This window comes from Talpa occidentalis, unplaced genomic scaffold (assembly GCF_014898055.3).
Source record: "Talpa occidentalis isolate TD23 unplaced genomic scaffold, MPIMG_talOcc4v2.1 talOcc4.4, whole genome shotgun sequence".
NCBI classification, from domain to species: Eukaryota; Metazoa; Chordata; class Mammalia; order Eulipotyphla; family Talpidae; genus Talpa; species Talpa occidentalis.
Window position 1 is genome coordinate 94,713,165 of NW_023604295.1, and position 22,051 is coordinate 94,735,215.

Genomic DNA, 22,051 nt, shown 5'->3' on the forward strand with positions numbered 1-22,051 from the left:
AAATCTGAAGGTTGGTTCCCACTCCTGGGCACCTGACAGGCTGTGATTTACATGTGAGAGAACAACTCCCAGGTTCTTATCAAGGAGTCAGAAGCTGCTCCCATCCATGTTAGCTTTTTCTCTAAGAACAGACTGGAAAAGGCCTTGAGGAGAGCAGATACTGAAACTACACAGGCCAAGCAACACTGGTAAATCCAAAGTAATGGAGGCAAATATAAAAAAGAATATTATTTATTATCTTCTTTATTAATACTCACATATAGCCTTCGCTCTTTACACAAGTCTACTTGAGAAGACTGCCTCCTTGCTTTATCAGCCCAATGGGACTTTTCGCAGCTGGGCTTTCCCCTCTCCACCCCACCCCCCACATCCAAATTGCTCTTTTACATGTTCACAGATAACCACGAAAATTTTGTAAACAAGATTTGGGTTACTGGATCTTGATTTAATCAACATCCCACTTCAAAGTGGAAGGCTGGTAGGGGAGAGGGTAAGAAGTGGGATGAAGGAGACGAGAGAACGAGGAGAGGAAGGGCAGCTGGTCAGAACTTTCAAGTCTCGCCTTTTCTGAGATGTGTGTTGTGGCTGTTCCTTGAAATTCAATGACTCAAAACACTGACGGCAAGTGCCTGCGTGGTTATTTATATTATGTATCTATGATAGAATATGTGGGCTTCCTCAGCTTGGGTCTGGGCTGTTTTTGTCTAAACACACCACACTCTTCCTCCGAGTGTCTCCCCAGGAAGTCAGGTTTTCCCCTGGGACCCTACCCCCTTCAGAGCCGGGGTTTCCGGAGCAGGGTCTTGCTGAGGTCTTTGACCTCCTCTGGGCTGCTGACCCGCTCGTAGCCCAGCACAGCCATGGGCTGGTAGCAAAATTCCTCCACCTGTTTGATCTGCTGGAAGGTAAGGGCGGTCCGCCAGGCGTTGGCGGCTTGCGTGGCATTGCGTGCCGACACCACGAAAGGTTTAGATGAGGAGCCGGAGCCACTAGTCATGTTGAGGGCAAACTGCTCCATTTCAGGGCTCACCAGCAGTCCCACAAAGTCGTATACCCTCCGTAGGGTCTTGACTGGGTCTCCCACCAGGTCCTCGTACCGCACCACCAGGTAGTGGCCTTGCAGCCAGTCAGGGGGCTGCAGGGCCGTCTGCAGGGTCTTGGCCATGCTATTGCAGATGACCTCCATGGCGCCGAGCGCATGATAGTCTGCAGGGCCACCCACGCCCTCCTTCTTGGCGCCCAGTTTATGACCAGCGGCCTCCAAGAAGGGCATGCGGTGGGCTCGAGGGTCCCGGCTGCGCACTACTTGCAGGCTCTCACGGATGAGACCGTGGCGCGAGCGGATGCGAGAGCTGGCCACAGCACGGGGGTCGCGCACCAAGTGAATGACCTTGAGGTCCAGGGTAGGGTCTCGTAGCAGTGGCGCCAACACCGCCACGTCGAAGACCCGCACGCCCTTGATGACCAGCGTGCGGTACTTGCGGCACTCCTCCTCAAAGCGCGCCAGGCGCTGCGGCGGGCACTTCTTGCACACGCGGTCGTCCACCAGCCCCACGACCTCCTTGCGGTAGGCAGGGCAGAGAGGAAAGGAGCACACCACCTTGTTAGTGGCCGCGCCAAAAATGCCCAGCGTGGTGAGGTTGCGCCCCCCGCTGCCCGCGGGGCTGTACAACTGGAAGACGGAAAGGTCGCAGCGATAGAGCGCGCTCAGCATGTCCCGCGCCGCACCTTGCAGGGAAACGGCGTCCCCCGGGTACAGTTTCTGCCACACGTGCCACACGGGTTCGTAGAGGAAGAATACCTCGGGGTTCTGGTTGAAGAGCTCCCCAAAGAAGGACGAGCCCGAGCGCCACGTGGTGAACACGTACACCAACTGACGCTTGTCCCCGCCGCCCGCTGCGCCTCCCGTGCCATTGCTCGGAGGGGCTGCGGCCCCCGCCAACCCCGCCGCTGCTGCTTTGGCCGCCCCGACGGCGGCAACGGGAGGGCGGTAAGGGGTCCGGGGGTCCAAGCGAGCGTGCGCGCGGGGCGGACCCGCTGGGGGAGGCCCCGGGCGCCCCCAGCCGCCCCCAGCCGCCCCCACCGCGGCACCCAGCGGCCCGTCCGGGCTGCACTGCTGCAGCGGTTCCTTGTGCCACTTGTAGTCCAGGAGATTGAGCATGGTGAGCACCAGCAGCAGCGCGTAGCCCGCGCACAGAACCAGCGCCTTCCTGCGGAACACCTTCATTCCGAGCGGCGACGCGGGCCAGCGGCGGCCCGGGCGCCGGGGCCACCGCGAGAGGAGGGCGCGCGGAGCGGCGGCGGGCGCGGCCGGGAGCAGCCGGGGGGGCGCGCCCGGGGGCAGGGCTCGCGGCGGGCTGCGGCTCATCACAGGCTCAGCCCGGGCCGGCGGCGCGGCGGAGGCGGCCCTGCAGCCCGGGAGGGGGACGCAGCGGGCCGGCTTCGGGCGCGGGGACTGGGGCCGCAGCTCCGAGGCGGGCGCGGCAGCAGCGGCGGCTGGTCCCCGGCGCCCAGGGCTGGCTCTCCCATGGCAGCGGCTCCGGGAAGGACCTGCGAGAAAAAGCGGAGTGAACGGGTGCACCCCAATCCTCCACCCCGGACTCCTCCCCAGACTCCTCCTCCACCCAGTAACACCCTCCCTTGGATCTGCCAGGCTCCCCCGCTCACCCGCAGCCGCCGGCGCGCCCGGAACCACCAGAGACCGCCGCCCGGCTTGCTGACCGACGGTCACTGGTTCCTCGACTTCTGGGGCGCTCTCTCCCGCCGGGGGTCCCCGGGCCTCCGCGGGGGCCGATGGGCTCGGCAGTCCAAGCCCTGCGCAGAGTTTCCGGGCAGCGAGCGCCCTGGCGTTCGGGAAGGGAAACTTTCACCCGGCCCGGGGCCCCGCTCTCCACTCCGCGGAGCCCGCTGCGCCCGGGTCCAGCGGCGTCTCCTCCGCCCTCTCGGGACCGCAGCTTCCTTCCGAGCGCAGGGGGCCAAGCAGGCTAGGGGGGAGGGGGTCATACGGGACCCAGCTCCCGGCGAAGCAGCTCCGCCTCTCTCGCTCCCGGCCTCCGCGCCGCGAGTCTCCCCATCTCTCCGGCGGCGGCCAACGGGGCGCAGGACGACCCCGCTGCAGCGGCCGCGGCAACAGCTTCTTTTTCCATCACTCGGAGGATGCCCGGGCGGGCATAGCCGGCAGCCCCCGCCGCCTCCGACCGGCTCGGAGAGACCCGGCACACTCCGCTCTGGGCCCAGGCGCCCGGTCCGCAGCGTTCCCTGGCCCGCCCGCCCCCCGCGCCAGCGGCGATGGCCAACGAGGTATCGGGGCAGAGGAAGCCCCCGCCGCCACCGCCGTGCGAAAGCGGCGCCCGGGAGGATGCCGCTCCCCGACCCCCCCTACGCCGGCGGCTGCAGCGCGCTCGGGCCGGCCTCTGCGCGGCTCCTGCCAGCCCGCGCCGGGTTGGTGCGCGCCGCCGCCCGTCGCCTCGGCTCCTCCCCTCGCCGCGCCAGCCTCCTCCTCCCCCGGCCCGCGCCCGCCCCTCCCGCGCGGGGCTCGGGCCGCCGCCGCCCGGGGGCTGGAGATGCGGGGTCCGCTTTACAGCGGCGCCGCCGGGGCCGCTGTTCGCGCCCTGATGGCCGCAACTCTTCGTCCGAAGCGCGCTCGGAGCACGCTGGGGACCAGGGTACGGACCGGGATTCGGCAGCTCCAGACCCCTGAGCTCTCAGAAACTTGGATTCTGCGTGCCCCTGCCAGGTTCAGCTGCGCAGATTTTGGAAAGAGTTCTTGATAAAGTTGAAGCAGAAATCCCCCCATGGTGGCCCCCTAGGCTCTCCCCCCGGGGTCGGCACCACCCGGTCCTCCCGGGAACCGGGATGCGCCGCGGCTGCAAAGACGCCGAGCGCCGCTTGCAGGCTTCCGACTCCCGGTTCGCCGCTCCCAGCTGGCCTGAGGCTTCTCGCGCCCAGGGAAGTAATAAATCATTCTGACCCCCGGGTCAAAGAAGACGCTACAGTTTTCCGGAGGAGCGTGCGCTGGCGGGGCGTCTGCCCCCCGCTTTACTTAACCTACGGACGGGGCTGCTTCGGTTTTACACCGGGCGAGTATGCTTTCCCCATCAGCGCTCCTAATGCGGTGTCTTCGGGTGTGACTGAGCCCTCCAGAACTGGGGTGATGGGGGTCGCGAGTTACTGTTGTCATTGACAGTAAAATCTCAATACTTACCTTCTTGGTTTAAGATGAAATCAGATGATTTGACGATTTAGTGACTTAATGGAAACACTTTTGTTGTAGAAAGTCATTGTCGAGTTTGGTTTAAGTACTTTTTTTTTAAAGACATTTATTTATGTTTTTATACAAGAGCTGGGGCACAGGCCAGAGATGCTGGGGGGTGGGAGGATCCACCAGAGACAGCGGGGAACAGAACAGGCAGACGGCCGAATTACACAGCTCAGGGGAGCAGCGGGAGAGACAGAGAGGTCTGCCTCGCCATGTGGGTTTCTCCCTGGCCGGCCAGGGATCGAACTCGTGCTGCAGAGGCTGTGGATTGCTTCATAGTGCAGTGTTTAACCCCTTGTGTCATCAGGGAGGCCCTAAGTACTTTTTTTTAAAAGATTTATTTTTATTTTTACACAAGAACTGAGGTACAGGCCGGAGGCATGGGAGGGTGAAAGGATTCACCAGAGACAGAGTGGGGAACAGAACAGGCAGAAGGACCGAAATACACTGCTGAGGGGAGCAGCAGGCGAGACAGGAGAGGTCTGCCGCGCCATGTGGGTATCTTCCTGGCTGGCTGGGAATCAAACCTGTGCTGCGAGGATACGGACAGCTCCATAGCGCAGCGCCTCAACCCGCTGCGCCACCGAGGAGACCTGGTTGAGAAAAAAAAAAAAAGTGAAAAGACTGGAAAGTGAGGAACTCTCTCTCAATACTTTTGTCTCCTCCCTCTCATCCTCTCCTCTCCTCCAAAGACTAAGCCATAGCCACAATTTTATCCGTCAAAGGGGTGGGGGGGGGCTATTATAATAGCCTCCAGTAATTGAAAGGTAATTGGGTGTTAGATGCACAGAAAATGAAACCCCAGTTGAGGCCTCAGCTGAATCACTCCAGAATCAGGGCCACGAGTAAACAGCGCTGGGCTCCTGGAAACGTCTGGTTGCCTCCTGGCCCCCTGATGGAGTTTTTAGAAGTTTGACAAACTAACAACAAAATTATCTCTGTGCTATTTTCGGAAACCTCTCTCAGCCAGAGGATCCTTCTAAATTTAAATGTTGCTGTTTGCGGCTTTATTTTTCCGTGAGTCTTACAGAACCTCCTGAGTGCAAGGACTCTTGGAACTTAACTCACTTGGGTTTTGAGCTTAGAAACATGTTCAAAAAATTCGACTTAGCCCTATTCTCCAGAAAAATCAAAAATACTGTGAGTAGAGTTCAGCTCATTTTTTCCCTTGTGATTCTGATAAAGTGTCCAGATGAGCTGTTTCTAGAACAGAGTTTGTGCGCCTTGTGGGAGGGAGAGTAGAGCTTGAATTTTACAGGCAGCTTTTTCAGCAAATAACTCAAGTAGCATTTCCTCTGGGAATGAGTAGGGACAGACAGACCTTTCTAATCCCAGTTTACAAATGAAGGTTGGAAGCATTTCATTGAGTGACTTCCTATCTTTCCATTTCTGGGCCCACCCACCTCCTTTCACAGGCTGTGTGAAATAACCCTGGGCCTCTTCCCTCTACCATTTACTTCTCAAAAACAAGTTACATTGGAGGGTTAAAGGATTGATGGACGTGAGAAGGCATTAGGGAGGGAAGAAAATCTCAATCTAGTATTCAGCATGCTTCCAAGAAAAATCATTTCTAACGTTTTCAATTTAGTCTTTGGCTTTGTAGTGGTCACTCAGAAAGCCTTGAATTGTTATTTGATGTAAAGACTTTTTAAACAATTGTTTGCATAGAGATAATTTTGTCGAAATTTTGTAACACTTTCAGTAGAGTTGGCAAAATAGTAAATCCATTTGTCAGCCGCCCCCACAGTGAGTGCTCAGCTGGCATAAATTTACAGGTTCTAGCATCTCCACCCTCCTTTGCTTGCAAATATTTTACCACTTTTCATGACGTCACTATTAATTCTAAACTTTGTTGCAACTAATGACATTCAAAAACTTTATAATGCCTTTCTCCCCACCTTTGTTTGGAAAGTCCTCATTTTAATCCTCTTTATCATTTTAAGCATGGTAATGCCCCAGACAGGTTAAATCACATAATAGTTTCTTGGCAGATAACCAGTCACACCACAGGGTGGTCCTTTAGTTAGCTCGATGGTGAGTTGATGACAATTCAGTCTTTTCCAGGATGCTCCTGTGTCAGTCTATTTGCTGCGTATAATGTGGAAAGGAAACTGCTGTTGGAAATGTGCTGTGGGTTTTATCTAATCATGGACAAATTGGAGCCCCCAAATTTGAAGGTGCTGTAGGCCCAATGCCAGCTTGTGGGATTTGGCAGAGCGATCTTCCAGAACCTCTTTCCATAGTCTGCATTGGGCATAAACAGGTTGCCTGGACTTTTCCATTCAAGTAAACCTGCTCACTTTTGGGAAACGTCGGTCCTGGGGCACCAAGATAGGTACTTGTTCTCAGCAAACATTCCTTTTCAGCAAACAGAAGTTTTCAATGGAACTTGAATGCACAGAAAGGGATGAGTCACAATCCTTGATCTTAAACATGCTGTTGTCATTAGCCCTTTTTTATTTCATGATTTTAAATAATATAATGCATATCCATGAACTCATCACAGAGCCCAAGAACCTCCAGAAGTAACCAGTTTACTTAATTTAGTTCAAAAATGTAAATGAAATTGTCCAAGTTCAAGAAATAAAACTTGCCATAACCGTCTCAAAAGGAAATAGCCCAATAGTCTTTAATAAATTATTAAGGAAATGAAGCAGCCATTTAAAACTTTCCCATAAGAAAAATTACAGGCCCAAAGGGCATCAAAAAAAGTGTTCTACCAAACATTCAATGACTAGATATAATTTTTTACTTTATACAGACTCTTCCAGAGAATTAAAAAAAAAAAAAAAGGATACTCCAACTCATTATAAGAGGACAGTAACTAGAGGGGGATTTCAGAAGAAAATACAGATCCTTTTCAAAATTAATATATACAAAACTCAAAATAGCAGCAAGACAAATCTAATTGAGTGCAAGAAAAAAAGACAGTACACTACTACCACATCAGGTTATCCCACAAACATATGGATGACTCAGTAAACATTCCCTAAGCACTTACAAGGTACCAGGTGCTGGTCTCAGTCTGCATGAAGCAGAAGTGAAACAGGCCAGTGCCCACCCAGGTGGGGTTTATACTCTGGAGTGGGAGACATTTACAGATAAGATTATTTTAGAAAATGTGAAGTACTATATTAGAAATACAACAGATTGACTGGAAGCAGCTACTTTAAATTGGGGAGGTGACCCTTGCAAAGTATGAGGAAGCAACCAAGTGAAAACCGAGGGGGGAGCACTATGTGCAGATGATACAGCAAGTGCAGAAGCCCCGAGAGAGATGAGGTTGCTGTGTTAAAAGAACAGCAAGAGGGCTTGGGGCTGGAGCCCAGAGAGAGATCCCTGCCTACCCATCGGGGGTTGGGTGCCTGGTTTACAGTAGTTGAAAGGGTTTCCTTAACATTAGGCTTTAAAAAGCAATTTGTTATGAAGCACAGAAAGTTTGTCATGGGACAAATGTGTTCAGGTTCACTTCAAGAATGTGCGTGCCTGATTATCAAATGTGTCTGTGGATGTTGTCTTTGTTTGGCACGGCTCCTCTCCCCAGATGCCATCTGGACTGGCTCAGCCTTTCTGCATCTTCACTTGTAGACCTTGCCCAGCTAATAACTTCCTGTTCTCTGGCCTTGAAGGTTGGCAGCCCTTTGAGTTTCTTCCTGCAATTTTTTTCCTCCCAGACATCAGCAGACAGGGATGAGCTAACTGGACCAAGAGACAGTCCCCTGCTGTGACTCGAGCCTCCCCCATCTGAGTCCAGCCCCCATTTAATCCACTGCCTGTAGTGAGCATCACCTTGGGTTCTGTCTGCCCAGTGTCCATTCTCCTTTCTATTACCAGTGACTTAAGTGGGGCATTCGGCCACATGCCTCCTCCTCCTCCCAAGTGCATAGATGTGACCCAAGCTCAGCAAATCAGGTGCTCTCTCCCTGATGAAATTCTGCTCATTCACTCAATCTGTCTGTTTTGAGTGCCTACTATGTGCCAGCAAACTATGTTTCTGCCCTCTCATCTCAACAGTGGGTCATCTAAAGTGGTGACCCACTATCCTCTCAGAAGGAACTCAGCCCATTTTAAGCCTACTCTTTGGTCTTTCTTTACCATCTGTTAGCTACTCTAAATGCATCTGCAAATCTCTGCCCCCTTGCCATTAACTTTATCAGAGCCAGTTTCTGCTACAACCCCAAATTCCTAATTGCCATGGTGACAGCTTACATAGTCCTGACATATTAGTTCTCAGTGGAATTTATTGGCTGATTTACTGTGGGTCCTTAGAAAATAACTATTTGTTATAGAAAGTGAACTATGTGCTTATATCTATACTAAGCACAACTATAGTGTTGGGGAGGGAGGAGCTGGTTGGGATGAATGACTTCTAGGAAAAGGCTTCATAAATAAATAAATAAATAAATAAATAAATAAGAAAAGGCTTCTAGGAAAAGGCTTCTTAAATAAACAAACAAGCAAACAAACAAACAAACATAAACAAATAAATAAGAAAAGGCTTCTTGGAGAAACTATTGACTGGAAACAAGAGACCCAGCTTCTATCATCCCTTCCTATATCTCCATGATAAACATCTCCCACCAGCAGTAAAGTCTGTCTTGTGTTAGCCTCTGCTGGAAAGTACTCTTGAAGCATTTGAAAAATCATTTCATTTCCCACCACTTCCCCTCTCAGATTCCCAGGTGCTGTGAACATACCACATGGGCTGGAGGCAGAGGTGGCTTGTGCCGTGGCCCTCCACCGCCCCTCATCCTCAATCAGGGGATTAGCTTCACAGGATCCCTCCTGGGAGCAGCCCCATTCTTTCCATGGAGGGCTGGCCCCTGGCAGCCAAGGGCTGAGAGGCCAGGTGCCCCATATCCACTGAGAGATGGCCATGACTTCACTGGGGACCTACTGGCTCGTCTCCTTCCTGGTCCTAAGCAGTCAGGAGAGCTGGACCTCATTGTATTTTAAAGCACAACATATTTGAGAGCCTAGGGAAACTGACACTGAGGTATTAGTCCATGATCAGAAATGCTCTACAAATAATCAACCAGTCACCAAAATCAACTGTCATGAGGACGCTGAAATAATGTCACATTAGGAGACACACCGTGGGACATCCATGGGGTTCTTCAGTAATAGAATTCTGTTTAAAACAAACAAAGGGATGTCTATTGTGATTCCCGCATGCCTTCCATGTCACCTCTACCTCAGGTACCATAGCATCTGATAAAGGCTGTCAGTTAGAAAGCATCTCTTTATTGACAGAAAAAATTAAGAAGACGTGTTCCATAGTATAATGGTTAGCACTCTGAATTCAGAAAGAATTAAGTTCCTTGAAATTTAGAAGCAAGACGTAGTGGCTCATGTACAGAATTTGGAATCAGTGGTGGATGTAATTCCATACAAGCTTACTTACTAGTTCTTGGACAAGACAGGCAATCTCTTGGAGACTTGGTTTCCGGTCTGTAATAAGGGATAATTGCTCTCTCATAGATGGCTCGGAGAAGCCAAAGAAATGCAGAAGTAAACACCCAGCATGGCATGGAACGGTCAGTGAGTAATAATTGCTGCCTACACCTCAGATGAAGGACCTCTTCCTTTTAGGGAGAAATGAAGCAAGTTTAAAAATGGCAGAGTCTGCAAGAAATAAGGATGTGATCTTTTCTTTATTCCTTTTGTGGTAAGGATATTTGGGGATTTGGTTTGGTGAGGGTTTTTATTTTCAGGGTGGGAGGGTTCTGGTTGAGCTTTGTAGGGGCAGAAAGATGGAGGGGAGGGTTTAGCGGTTAGCAGAGAAGTTGGGGCCCACCGTGGCTGAACTTGACCTTTGTATTTTGTTGGCCTTGATGTCCACTGAGCCTTGATACTCAAAGTGTGGTCTGTGGGTCAGCTGAATCACAGTCCCCTGAGAGCGTACTTGAAACGCAGGATCTGCATTTTAACAAGATCCCTGAGTGACTCCTATGTGCATTAGACTTTGGGGGGCACAGTAGCAGCCATTTTGGTGTTTAATGGCAGGTAAACACCAGCAATAAATAGCTCCATGTCGTGCAGGTGGAGGACTGGTTTTGCCCTTCCCTTTTCTGTTGCATAAGTTTTCAGGTGGCTAGTAGAGGCTTCTTCTAGAACAGCTGCTAGTCTATGCAGTGCAAATTAGAAAGAGCTGCCTCTACCCTCCACCACCCCCGCAGTCACCAGGGCACGCAAGTAGCAGGCAGATGCTGGAAACTTTGTGGACAACACAACACAACCTGAAACCGCTGGAGCTGTTAATAACCCCAAATAAGTAAAATAATACTCACAAATTCCCAGAACTAGGCCATCACTCTTGACTTCTGAATTTACCAAAAGCAACAGAAATAGCTGCCTTGCTTGCATTTAGCAGAAAGAAAACATGGTTGTGTTTAATTATGGTAACAACATATTGTGACATCAGTTCTTTCTGAAGAAAGATGAGTTCTTTGGGCCAGCCATGAGTTTCAGGGTACATGTAGTCACATGCAAAAGCAAATTCCATTCTAGGCAATTTTATCTCCATCTTTGTGACTTAGAAACAAAGTACAATGAAGGAACATAGCAATTTTCCACAGGTGACCTCTAGGCTTTCCCAGGTAATTTCTATGGTGTGTTGGGTAAGGAAGTGGAATGTACAATGTATACATAAATTATTTTGTTAATCAAAAGAGAAAATCCAACAGGGAGAGACAAAGTAGCTCTCAATCTAAATAGCTTCATTCTGCCTCTTCTCAACTCTGTAGCTGGTCTTCCCCTTTTATCTTCTATGACTGTGTCTGAGTTCTGAATTCCCAAAGTTTTATGTCAACTCTTTATACCTTGGCTCAGATCCTGCTTAGTTTCATGCTGAAAAGTTGGATGTGATTTTGGCTTAAAATGTAATGTCTCATTAGTTTTCAAATGATATGTCCTTATCCCTCTACAGATTTCTCTTTTCTTCAGTCACTACATAACATGTGGTTTTACTTACTTCAAAGGAGCGACCTTTTGGTTTAAATGCAGTTTCTGCCACAAGATTTTCCAGAGCACAAAATGTTTTGCTGATTTGTTGAACTGTTTCTTTTCCTTTGCCTTGTTAGTTGTCTAATTTTATGCAAGATTTCATTGTTAGGACACAAGTTATTATGCACAAAATTCTCTTCTGAAAATCCATTGTCCCACTTGGAGTTCTGGAAAACAATCCACATTCTAATGCCACAGGTCAAATTCCAATCCAATAACTATCTAAACTCCCAGCCTTCCTATAAAAAGATATTATCTTCTTCATTTCCGCCCAGTGCCTCCCTTGCATTTATTCTGGGACCTCATTGGCTTGAGGAAATTTCAGTACGACATAAATTAAGAATTGATTGTACTGAGATATCTACTTTGATTTTTGACAAATATCTGAGTTGTTCAAGATTAACCTTCCCAGCGTTATTTTAATAATGGATATAGTGTTTCTTTTTCCCCCAAATCTTCACTGTCTGGAACAGGAATTTGGTGAACTTTAGACTAACAGTTTCACTTCATTGTTTCATACTACTTACGGAGAACCAACAGTCAGTCATTGTCACCTCCTGGACTCTGCACCCACAGAATGAAGACATGATGATGTCCACCCAGAGTCATGCATGACAGAGTGCAGTGCTGGCAAAGTGGGGATAAAAGTCACTAAGGACAGAAGCAAGCTCTGTCCCTATGGTGAAAGTTCTTTCTGAGTTCTCAATTAATACGTCTGGCACTACTCTCCAAGCTTTGAGACCCTGGGCTGGTTTAATTCTGTCCATAAAGATGTTGAAGCCACGACATCTTTATATATTTGTGGCATTTTGATGGCGTCATCAAATCACAGCATTTGTTCCTTCTGCTTGGAATGCATGTTGGAGAAGAACCCAAGAGAGATGGTGGCATTTGGTATGTTTTGGCTGAATAGAATTGTTTCTATAAACAGCTGGATTTGTCCAACCATGTTGGCCATCAGGTTGGGTGTTTATGGCCCTTATGAAACTCCCACATCACTCAGGCAGGCAATTGTTTACTTATGTTCCACTGAAAACCCTTAGAAATATGTGCTCAATAGCTGCAGATGTGCCTACAGCTTGCCCACAGTCCCATCCTGGGTCAGCAATCTCTTACATCTTTTTAAATAACCCACACAGAATATCCCCTAACAGAATATTATCCATCTGGTAGTTCAAGACAAAGTGCTGAATATGCACTGCATGCATTTGGGGCTCACATTTAGTCTAATCCCATGGTTCCCCTGATTCAAAAAGTCTTTATTTACCTACAAGACCCCCCCACACTGTTGATCCCTGCTGTCAGGAGAAGGTGGGTAATGTCATCTGCCTGCACCATCATGGTTCTTATTTCAAAGCAATTTACAAATGCTTGTCCCTATAATCTCCCACCAGAGAAGGATAGACATTTCAAGAAGACTGGAAATGAGGCCCTAATTTTACCCATGAAAAGCAAGGTCCAGTAGAATTTTAGCTTATTTCATTCTGTTCCCCAAGGACCACTGAATGCCTATCCCTGTACTTCTAGGCTTATACAGAAAATGTGAAGAGAGAATGCAGAAAAGTTCTGTCTCCATCCTCCCACACCCAAGCATTCTTTTCCCAATCTTTCCCACAGAGATTTCATCTGACTGGTAGCAAATACATGCACAAGCCTCATGGACAGAGTGAAAGATACATAAAAGTGTTCAAGTTGAGTTCAGAAAAAAGCCCAGCAAAGCAGAAGCAGCTCAATTTGATTGCAAGCAAAAGGAATGCTGACTCTGTGTTCAGGAGGGTCTGCCCTCCACTGCTGTGTATGCTCCAGATTCACAGGCTTTGTTTTTTTTTAAATAAGTTTTATTGATTTGCTAATTTTTTATATAACTTATAATTTGGGAAGCACAACTTCAAACCTTACATGTGAACACACTACACTCACCCTCCACCAAAGTCCCAGCACCAGTACGTGATCATGTTACCCCCCAGCCCCCCTCCTTTCCCCTCCCCCATCTGGTAAGCACTGGTAAGATTTTATGGTCCAAGGACCTTCTCAAAATGAGGTTCAAATATTCCTGTCACCCCACCCACTGAATCATCATCTCCAAGGTAGGTCTGTAAATTCCTCCCGTTGATCCTGATGCACGCTGCAAGTGGAGAGCCACTGTCAACTGCAGGGCCCAGCTCACACTCAGTCATCTCCCCCTGTGATAGACAGCTTGCTCCAAGGCCAGTCTCCATTCACAAAAAGAGGGCCTCAAAATGCTACATGATGAGGCAGCCAATCCCCAGACCTCTTCGTAGCTCATGCTTGAGCCCCTGAGTTGGCTGAGATGAGTGTACGTGTCACTTCTCCCTGTGCAGTTCCCCACACCTCTTCATTCCTCCGGCACTGGCACTCTTCTTGCCATGTGCAGACACCTCTTGTTCTATTGTTCATGAATATTGCTTTCATCACATTCAGTGTTCAAGACGTAACCTGTGTTTATTTTAAATGAACATTTTAAATAAACATAAAAACATATAAAATAAACAAATACAAAATAAATGTGTATATTTTTAAATAAACAGATATTTGAAATGAAATATTAAATAAACAAATATTTAAAATAGAAACTCTCTGTATTCTAAATAGAAATTGTCTCTACTACCATAAGTGGAAGACCATTATCGTGTTCCAAAAATGAAAAGTAACCAAAAAATGGATGTAACAAAAGCAAAAGAGAGCCATTAAGTTCCGGGTAGATTTATAGTTTATAAAAGGCTTAAAGATGCGCTCTCTTTTTAAAAAGGGGGCGGGGGGCAAGATTCGTAAGTATTAAAAAAATGGTTAAAGACAGCCTTGACTCAGAATAAAATTGAAAACTATTCCTGTTTTTCCTGACAACTACCTGACATGTCATGAGTGGTAGAGTTCCTAATCTTTAAGAAAACACTGTCCAGAAGTTAAAAGTTCCACAAAACAAGAACAGTATTTTATGGGAAGTATAACAACTCAAAGGTAGACATATTGCTTATGAAATTCATCTGAACATTTTATAGTAGATTATGTACTTCTTTCAAACTGCTTTAGGACTTCGCATAGTGCTTTGTGTATGGAGTACACTAAACAAATATTTGTTGAGTGAATGGAAAAAGAAATGTACCATCATCCTGGCTGTAAAATTGATTTTGCAACTTTCCTCAGTTTAACTGCTCCATTAACCTTTGTGGTTCAGCCTCGTGTTTCCCTTGTACAATTCTGATTCTACCCTGGGAATCCCTTCCCCTGTGTGTTGAGTTCCAATTACACAATGCAAGCAGACAGGACCTGATTTGCATTTGATTTGACTGTGGTCAGAATGTTCATTAACAGAGCCTGAAGTGGGACTTAGTTTATTTATTTGACTGTTTATTACAAATTTCATCTGGCATGCCAAATCACCCCTTTCGTTTGTTAAATCATGAACCACTCAAATATTGGAGCCACTGGTGCCTCCCCTGGTGGAGCAGGCAGTTGAGCGCTGGGCTGCAAAGCTGCCTGCAGCCCCTGCAGCACCGGTTCAATCCCCGGCCACCAGGTGAGGATCCCACATGGCGCGACAGACCTCTCCTGCCGCCCGCGGCTCCCCTCAGCAGTGTATTTCATCACTCTGCCTGTTCTGTTCCCTGCTCTGGCTCTGGTGAATTCTCTCACCCTCCTGCGCTTCTGACTGTACCCAGTGCTTGTATAAATAAATAAATAAATCTTTAAAAAAATATATTGGAGCCACTGGTTTGTTTTTACTTAAGTTCAGGTTGTGGTTTAAGATCGTATGTCTAATATTAATCCTTCAATTGCCAGCTTTTCTATTACTGAAGGTTTTGTGCTTATGCCTGTGAAATCTGAAACAGTTTTATTCAACCTGTAGCTCTGGCTCCAGCTCATTGAACAACTTTTTCATGCCATTTTCTTATTAGCTGAAGGGTAAATATTTCTATTCCTGGCTCACAAGCATTGCAAAAGATGCTAGCAAATTCCATGCAGCCAAAATCTGATAATTCCTTTGAAATGCTTCTGTAAATTGCATCCATAAATACAGCTTGCCTTTGCTATTAAGGTTTGCAGTTAAGACAGAACTTTTAAAGACACTAACTTTGCTCTTAAGAGTATTTAGGCCTTCTTTCCTGAATAGTATATCATCAATTATTGCAAACTTCAGAGCCACATGGGTGCCACACAGGCACTCACAATAAGAGAAAATGCATTCTGCTTGTCATCACACTTGGCGTTTTTACTTATCCAAAAGATTCATATACTCAGCACATACTTTTTGAGCAGTCACTAGAGGCATAGAGTCCACATTCTATCCCCATGCAAATTAAATCACAAGACATGTCTACAGTCCTCTCCATTGCAAATCTTCTTATCACATGCTTGTTGAAGTGCACATTGTTATCACCTTTTCCAGAATGCCATTTGCTGTGACATAGCCAAATCCATAAAAATGTTCTACTCAGAAGGTACTGCTTCTGCTAATGACAAGATTGGTTTTGGGGTCAACATATCTACAACTTAAAAGCATGGTGGACATATAATGCTGAGGGCTGAAAAAAAACCAAAGCACCTCAAGGGAGAACAAGTAAGAAATATTGTTCTTTCAGATATCAAAACTTGGTATAAAGTTCGCACTATTAACACAATTGGTGTGGGGACAGAAAAATAGAGGGATAAGTACAGCCCAAGTAGTTCCATCACAGACTCATGCATATATGGACCCTGAATTGTGAAATAATTAGCACTACAAAGTGGTAAGACACAGACAATCTTTCAGTAAATGATGCTGGACAATTGGGTCTCCATCTGGGAAATAAAACAACATTGGACACATATGCCGTTCTATACACAAAATTCAATTCCAGCTAAATTATATACCTAAATGTGAAATGTAGAACACTGATGCTTTGAGAAGATAATGTAGGAGAGATTCACAATCTCAATAGGGGGGAGAGAAGTAAAACAATATACAACACTAACCATGAAGAAAATATATGTATATTTAATGATATTAAAATGAGTGCTCTGCTATTTATAATAGCCACCATAAGGAAACAACATAAATGCCCCAAAATAGATCCAGAGTTGTGGTTTATTTATACAATGGAATATTACTCAGAAATCAAAAAAAAACACTCATGCCATTTGTGGCAACATAGATGAAACTGAAGTCATTATGCTAGCCGAAATTAGAAGGAAAGAAATAAATACCGTATAGTCTCACTCATATTTGGGCTATAGAGAAACCAAGCAAAAGGTGAAGAAAAAGTCAAAACTAGCAAGCTGACCATAGAACTGAAGCACACAGCAAAGTAGGGGGTGGGAGGGGCCACAAAATGGGAGAAGAACACAAGGGAATATGGTGATGGTTCACAGGTGATAAGGTGGCAGGAGAACCATGGGGACTTCAACGATGTAAGAAAAAAAATTTTTTTCATTGTAAAAAGTAAAATTAAATAAATTTAAAAATTAAATAAAAGAAATGCTCTATTCATCAAAAAAATGAAAAGCTTAATGGAAATGGAAATACAAACCATGGAATGGGAAAAGACACAGAAAGACATTTACATGAAGAAGGACCCCATGCACATTATAGATCAGTAAGGAAAATGTCGGTGATCCAATAGGAAAAAAAAAAAGTTGCAAAATAGTTTCATAGACTCCTCACAAGGGAATAAGTTGAAATTGCCAATAAACATGAAAGCTGCTCAATTTCATTAGTAACCAGGGAGATGCTATTAAATCCCACAATGAGATATTACTACACAGCACCACACTGCTGAAAATGAAAATTCTGGAAGCACCAATAGTGATTATGGGAACTCTCACACACTGCTGGTGGGAATGAGAAATTACTGCTACCTTGGAAAAAGTTTGTGGCATTATCTGGAAAACCTGTATGCCCCCGTTTCTATTCATAGGATATATTTGTGACAGAATCTGCAGAAGTGCACACCAGGATACACACCAGAATCTTCAAGGCAACATCACCTATAAGAATCAATAAACAAATTGGAATATGAAATGAAAAGGAATTAATTAAAATATAAACAAAAATGTAATGAGGGCCTCCCCTGGTGGCGCAGCAGTTGAGCGCTGGGCTGCAAAGCTGCCCACAGCCTCTGCAGCACTGTTTCGATCCCTGGCCACGGGGCGAGGGTCCCACATGGCACATAGACCTCTGCTGATGCCCGCTGCTCCTCTCAGCAGTGTACTTCGTCACTCTGCCTGTTCTGCTCTCTGCTCTGGCTCTGGTGAATTCTCTCACCCTTCCACGCTTCTGACTGTACCCAGTGTTTGTATAAATAAATAAATAAATAAATAAATCTTTAAAAAAAAAAAAGGAAAGCAGATTGTCCTTTAAAAAAATGTAATGAATCTTATAGACACTGTTGAGTGAAAGGAGAAAGATATACTGTATTATCTCATTCATATGAAGTTCAGTAATGGCAAAATTACACTATATTCTTTTGGGATATGCACAATATGGCAGCTACATTTTTTAAAGAATCAAGGAAATGTCATAAGGGTCCTCTTTGGGGACACTCAATATACTATATTTCTTGACTTGGTGGTGGTACATGAGTGTTTACCAGTATTAACTATAATATAATTTTCTTATGTGTGGTGTTTCATAAGACAAAAGGACAATGATGGAAGGAAGACAAACCAGTGAAAGACCAAAGGAAGGGAGAGAGGGAGGAAGGGAGGGAGGGAAGAAAAGGTGGGAGGGAGAAAGGAAGAAGTGAGGGAGAGAGGAACTAAAAGGGAGATGGGATTCAGAAAGACCAGCACGCAACTTTGGAAATTTATGCAGCATGATAAGGATATGTCTAAAGTTTTAGCAAAAAATTACAACAGTGTTTCTAATAGCAAACCTAGGAAACATTCTGAAAGTCCAAAAATAAGGAAGCTGACATATGATGTGGTCTATCTATACTATCAAAGTCTATTTTTTAAAGATTTATTTATTTATGCATATAAGAGCTGGGGTACAGGCCAGAGATGCGAGGGGTGAGAGGATTCACCAGAGACAGAGTGGGGAACGAACAGGCAGATCTACTGAAACACACTGCTGAGGGGAGTAGCGGGCGAGACAGGAGAGGTTTGCTGCGCCATGTGGGTTGCTCCCTGTCCAGCCAGGAATTGAACTCATGTTACAGAGACTGAGGATTGCTTCATAGTGCTGTTTGTAACCCCTTGCACCACAAAATCTATGCAGCTATTACAATTGACTTTATAAAAATATCTTTATTGTTGCGACAGGAAATTTGTTGCTGCTTTGCAGCAAGAAAGCAATGAGGGACACAGCAGTGGTGGAGCAGGTCTGCAAGGCAAAATTCTGCTACTTGCAGATGTTCTTGTGCCATTTATTGAAAGCCCACTGGCTAGTAAAAGCTGATCATGTGACATTGGTATGAGGAATAAGATCCAGAGGGTGGGATAGGAATGGTGGACAAAGTTTTACGAGGGACAGGAAAGGGGACATCGTGACCATATGTTAAGAAACATTTGTGATGTTATCACAGGCAGAGTTAACCCGAGACCACCATGGAGATGGCCATGTAATCAGGTCAACAGTGGGCTAGGCATCCCGGGCCTGCCTCATGATACAGGCTATACTCTGTAGGTAGTCAAGGAATGCTCTGCTGTGATTTGTAGACAGCAAATAGGTCACTGTTGCCCACGAGTGACCAGCTCATAGGAGCACACTTGTCCCCCCTTTCTACTATAGAGGCAAGAGGAAGATGGGGGAAATGAGGAAGCGTGGTCTGGCAGATCAGTATGGCCTATGGGCGGCTACATGATTGGATGTAGAGGCAGCACCAATGTGCTGGGTCATGTTGGAGGAGAGATGGAATCCATAGAGCTTGTTGTTGAGTCCAGAGCCCAGAGTCCAGAGGGCTTACTGATGGTCACCAAGCCAAGCACAGCGGTCTCAAGGGCATCAAGTCTTGATTCTGGGGGACTGCACAGTCGATGGAAAAGGATCCATCCCAGGTGGCGACTGAATCGCTAACAGCTGGCGCTCAGGAATAGGACTCATCCTCCCTTGATGCCAGCTCACGATAGGGGCGTACTGCTTTCACTGGAACCCAAGAAGGTCGTGTAAGTGACAAAACAGAAACATGCCCTCTCCCCCATGTTAAAACTTCTACAGGCCCCAGCCAAGTTGGTCCTTGCAGTTGGTGGCGATACACGACCAAGGGTCTAGGGCCTGGTTCTTCTGGGATAAAAATGTTGTTTTACTGCTGAGCCCACAAGAATTAGGAATAAAATGTTGCTCAACAGCTGTTAGGCTGGGGGAACTACAATTTAAGAAGTTGAAAGTAAATAAAGCTTTGCCTATTTGTTCTTATGGAGGCAAGTTACTCTCTAGAGTCCCCCTTTCTTATTTTAAATGTTGTAATTTAAGGATTTTTTGTTTCTGAGTAACTTTTATCAGTTTTTTATAATTGACTAGCTTAAAAATTGTCTTATATATGACCTGAAGGTAATCATATGTTTTTTGTTTCTATGACCGGCGTCTTGAAGTGGTGAACTCCACTGGGGTCAGTGTTAAGGACCTACCAAACTATATTAGGTTTTAAGAAGCCTTATGTATTTTTACAGTACTGTATGACCTGGTGGGTCATGTCCCGTGGTGACACAGAGATGTGAGAAGAATCGCTGCCCACTGCAGGGAGTGTGTGTGGCGGACCTTCTACAGCTGTCAACTACTTCTAGGTTGGCCTCAGCCGACCCTAAGCAATGGTAGAGTAACCAGAAGGAGGGGTCTGGGCCCCCCTCATTCCCCTCTAACCTGGGCTACTAATACTTTGGAGAAATTAAAGCCACTCTATTTTTTTTTCTTTTTTTTTTTAATTAATAAATTTTATTTTTATATTCCTCATACATTTGCAATCCCCCCATTCTGACCCCAATCCCTCCTCTCCCGCCCCCCCCCCACCCCCAAAAAGTGTCTCTGGTTCATAGTTTTTGTTGATTTTGATTTTCACTTTCTTATAGTTATTCATTTTCCTGGTCCTTTATTTAAGTATTCTAGATTCCTGCTATGAGTGAGACCATCCGGTATTTTTCTTTTTCTTTTTGGCTTATTTCGCTGAGCATGATCCCTTCCAGCGCCATCCATGTTGCTGCAAATTGCATGTGTTTATCTTTTTTGAATGCTGAGTAATATTCCATGGTATATATGTACCACATCTTCTTGATCCAGTCATCTATTTTTGGGCATTTGGGCTGTTTCCAAAGCTTAGCTATTGTAAATAGTGCTGCTATACACATAGGGGTGCAGGTGTTCTTTGGAATTGATGTTTCTGTGTCCTTTGGGTAAATACCTAGGAGTGGAATTGCTGGATCCTGTGGAAGCTCTATGTTTAGTAGGTCCAGAAATCTCCACACAGCTCTCCATAGTGGTTGGACCAGTTTGCACTCCCACCAACAGTGCAGAAGAGTTCCTTTTTCTCCACAACCTCGCCAACATTTGTTGTTGCTAGTTTTTTTAATATGTGCCATTCTCACTGGTGTAAGTGTATTTGGTACAACAGTGTTGCCCTTTTGATAATTTATACAGCTATGTACATTACAAATTGGGAATGCTCACACACGACTTCAGATTTCTATTGAAAAACCTGAAGAACTAGAAACTTACAAAATAATCTTCCAGGGATGAGCAGTGGTTGGCCCCCTCAATAGGCCTCAATAGGCAACTCACCATGGGAGGGATGTTAGGAGGGGTGCAGACCCCATCACTTCATTCTTTCATAATACCTATCTATCTACTAAGGAGTTCCCACCTCAGAAATAACTATACTGTTACAGATCCATTCTCCTGATCCAAAAATGTTATTTCCTTTTGGAAAAAGGAAAAATCCAAAAATGTTATTTCCCCCATTGCCAGCAAAATGTTGCAGGACCTCCTCGGCCACTGCATTCTCACCCCACCCACCCCAGAAGGCTCCCCCTCACTCCTGCCTCTCTGGGTGCCACTGCCTTACCTTGTCTGCACTGGTGGTCTTCTTGCCTGAAAAAACCAGCCTTGCTAGTCCTGTTGGCTTAGTGACAGTCGCCTGCAGAGCTCCTCAGCACCCAGTGGCTGTCATTTTCTAAGCTGCTAGGACAGAAGTTGATCGTGTTTCTCGAAACATCACAGCATTTCAGAGCTAGAAAGAACCAAAAGGAAAAGCAATCAGGAGAGGTAAAGAGTGTTTGAAATGACAAAACTAGTTAATGGTCAATTTCTAGAGGGAAAAAGCTAGATTTCCCAACATCTTGTCTGTTTCCTCCACATCACCCATTAACTTCTCCTGGTCTGTGTTTCATAAACATTTTATCACAACACACAGTAAGGAAGTGATTTTATGTTATAATTCTGTGTATGGACACATATACACATACACAACACATCAGGCATATTCTGATATTTTCCATTTTATTTTCTTAACGCTGTGCTTAACCCTGAATTATTTTCATGAAAGATTAATGTTACAACCCACAATTTGAAACAGGCATTTCCATGATTCCTGTTTGTCAGGCTGGGTGACAAGAAGTTCTGCTTGCCTCAAATACCAGTTCAGTCACTTTAAGAAGCTCTGGGAACTTGAGGCAAATTAATTAACCTCTTCAAGTCTCAGCGCTCCATCTGTAATATGGGATAATGACATTTACTTAACTAGGTTGTTGTACAGATTCAACATAACGCATATGAGGACTTAACATAGCGCCTCATACTTGATCCATGGTCAATAAATTGTGACTTTGTTGTCAGTTTTTCTTGGTGCTTTCATATCATAT

The 22,051-nt window shown here is 46.1% G+C and overlaps 1 protein-coding gene across 1 annotated transcript; it reads right to left on the minus strand.

Annotated features, from left to right (window-relative positions):
• Positions 1-227: 227 nt before the first annotated feature.
• Positions 228-3,248, minus strand: CHST2 (carbohydrate sulfotransferase 2). Its single transcript, XM_037525837.2, has 2 exons — positions 2,668-3,248; positions 228-2,550 (listed from the first exon to the last, which is right to left on the minus strand). Exon 2 carries the CDS (start codon positions 2,366-2,368, stop codon positions 776-778), a length of 1,593 nt encoding a protein of 530 aa, XP_037381734.1. The 5' UTR covers positions 2,369-2,550; positions 2,668-3,248; the 3' UTR covers positions 228-775.
• Positions 3,249-22,051: the final 18,803 nt, after the last annotated feature.

Excerpts from the sequence above, each read along its gene's own strand:
- CHST2 (XM_037525837.2), bottom strand. The coding sequence starts at position 2,368 with ATGAGCCGCAGCCCGCCGCGAGCCCTGCCCCCGGGCGCGCCCCCCCGG.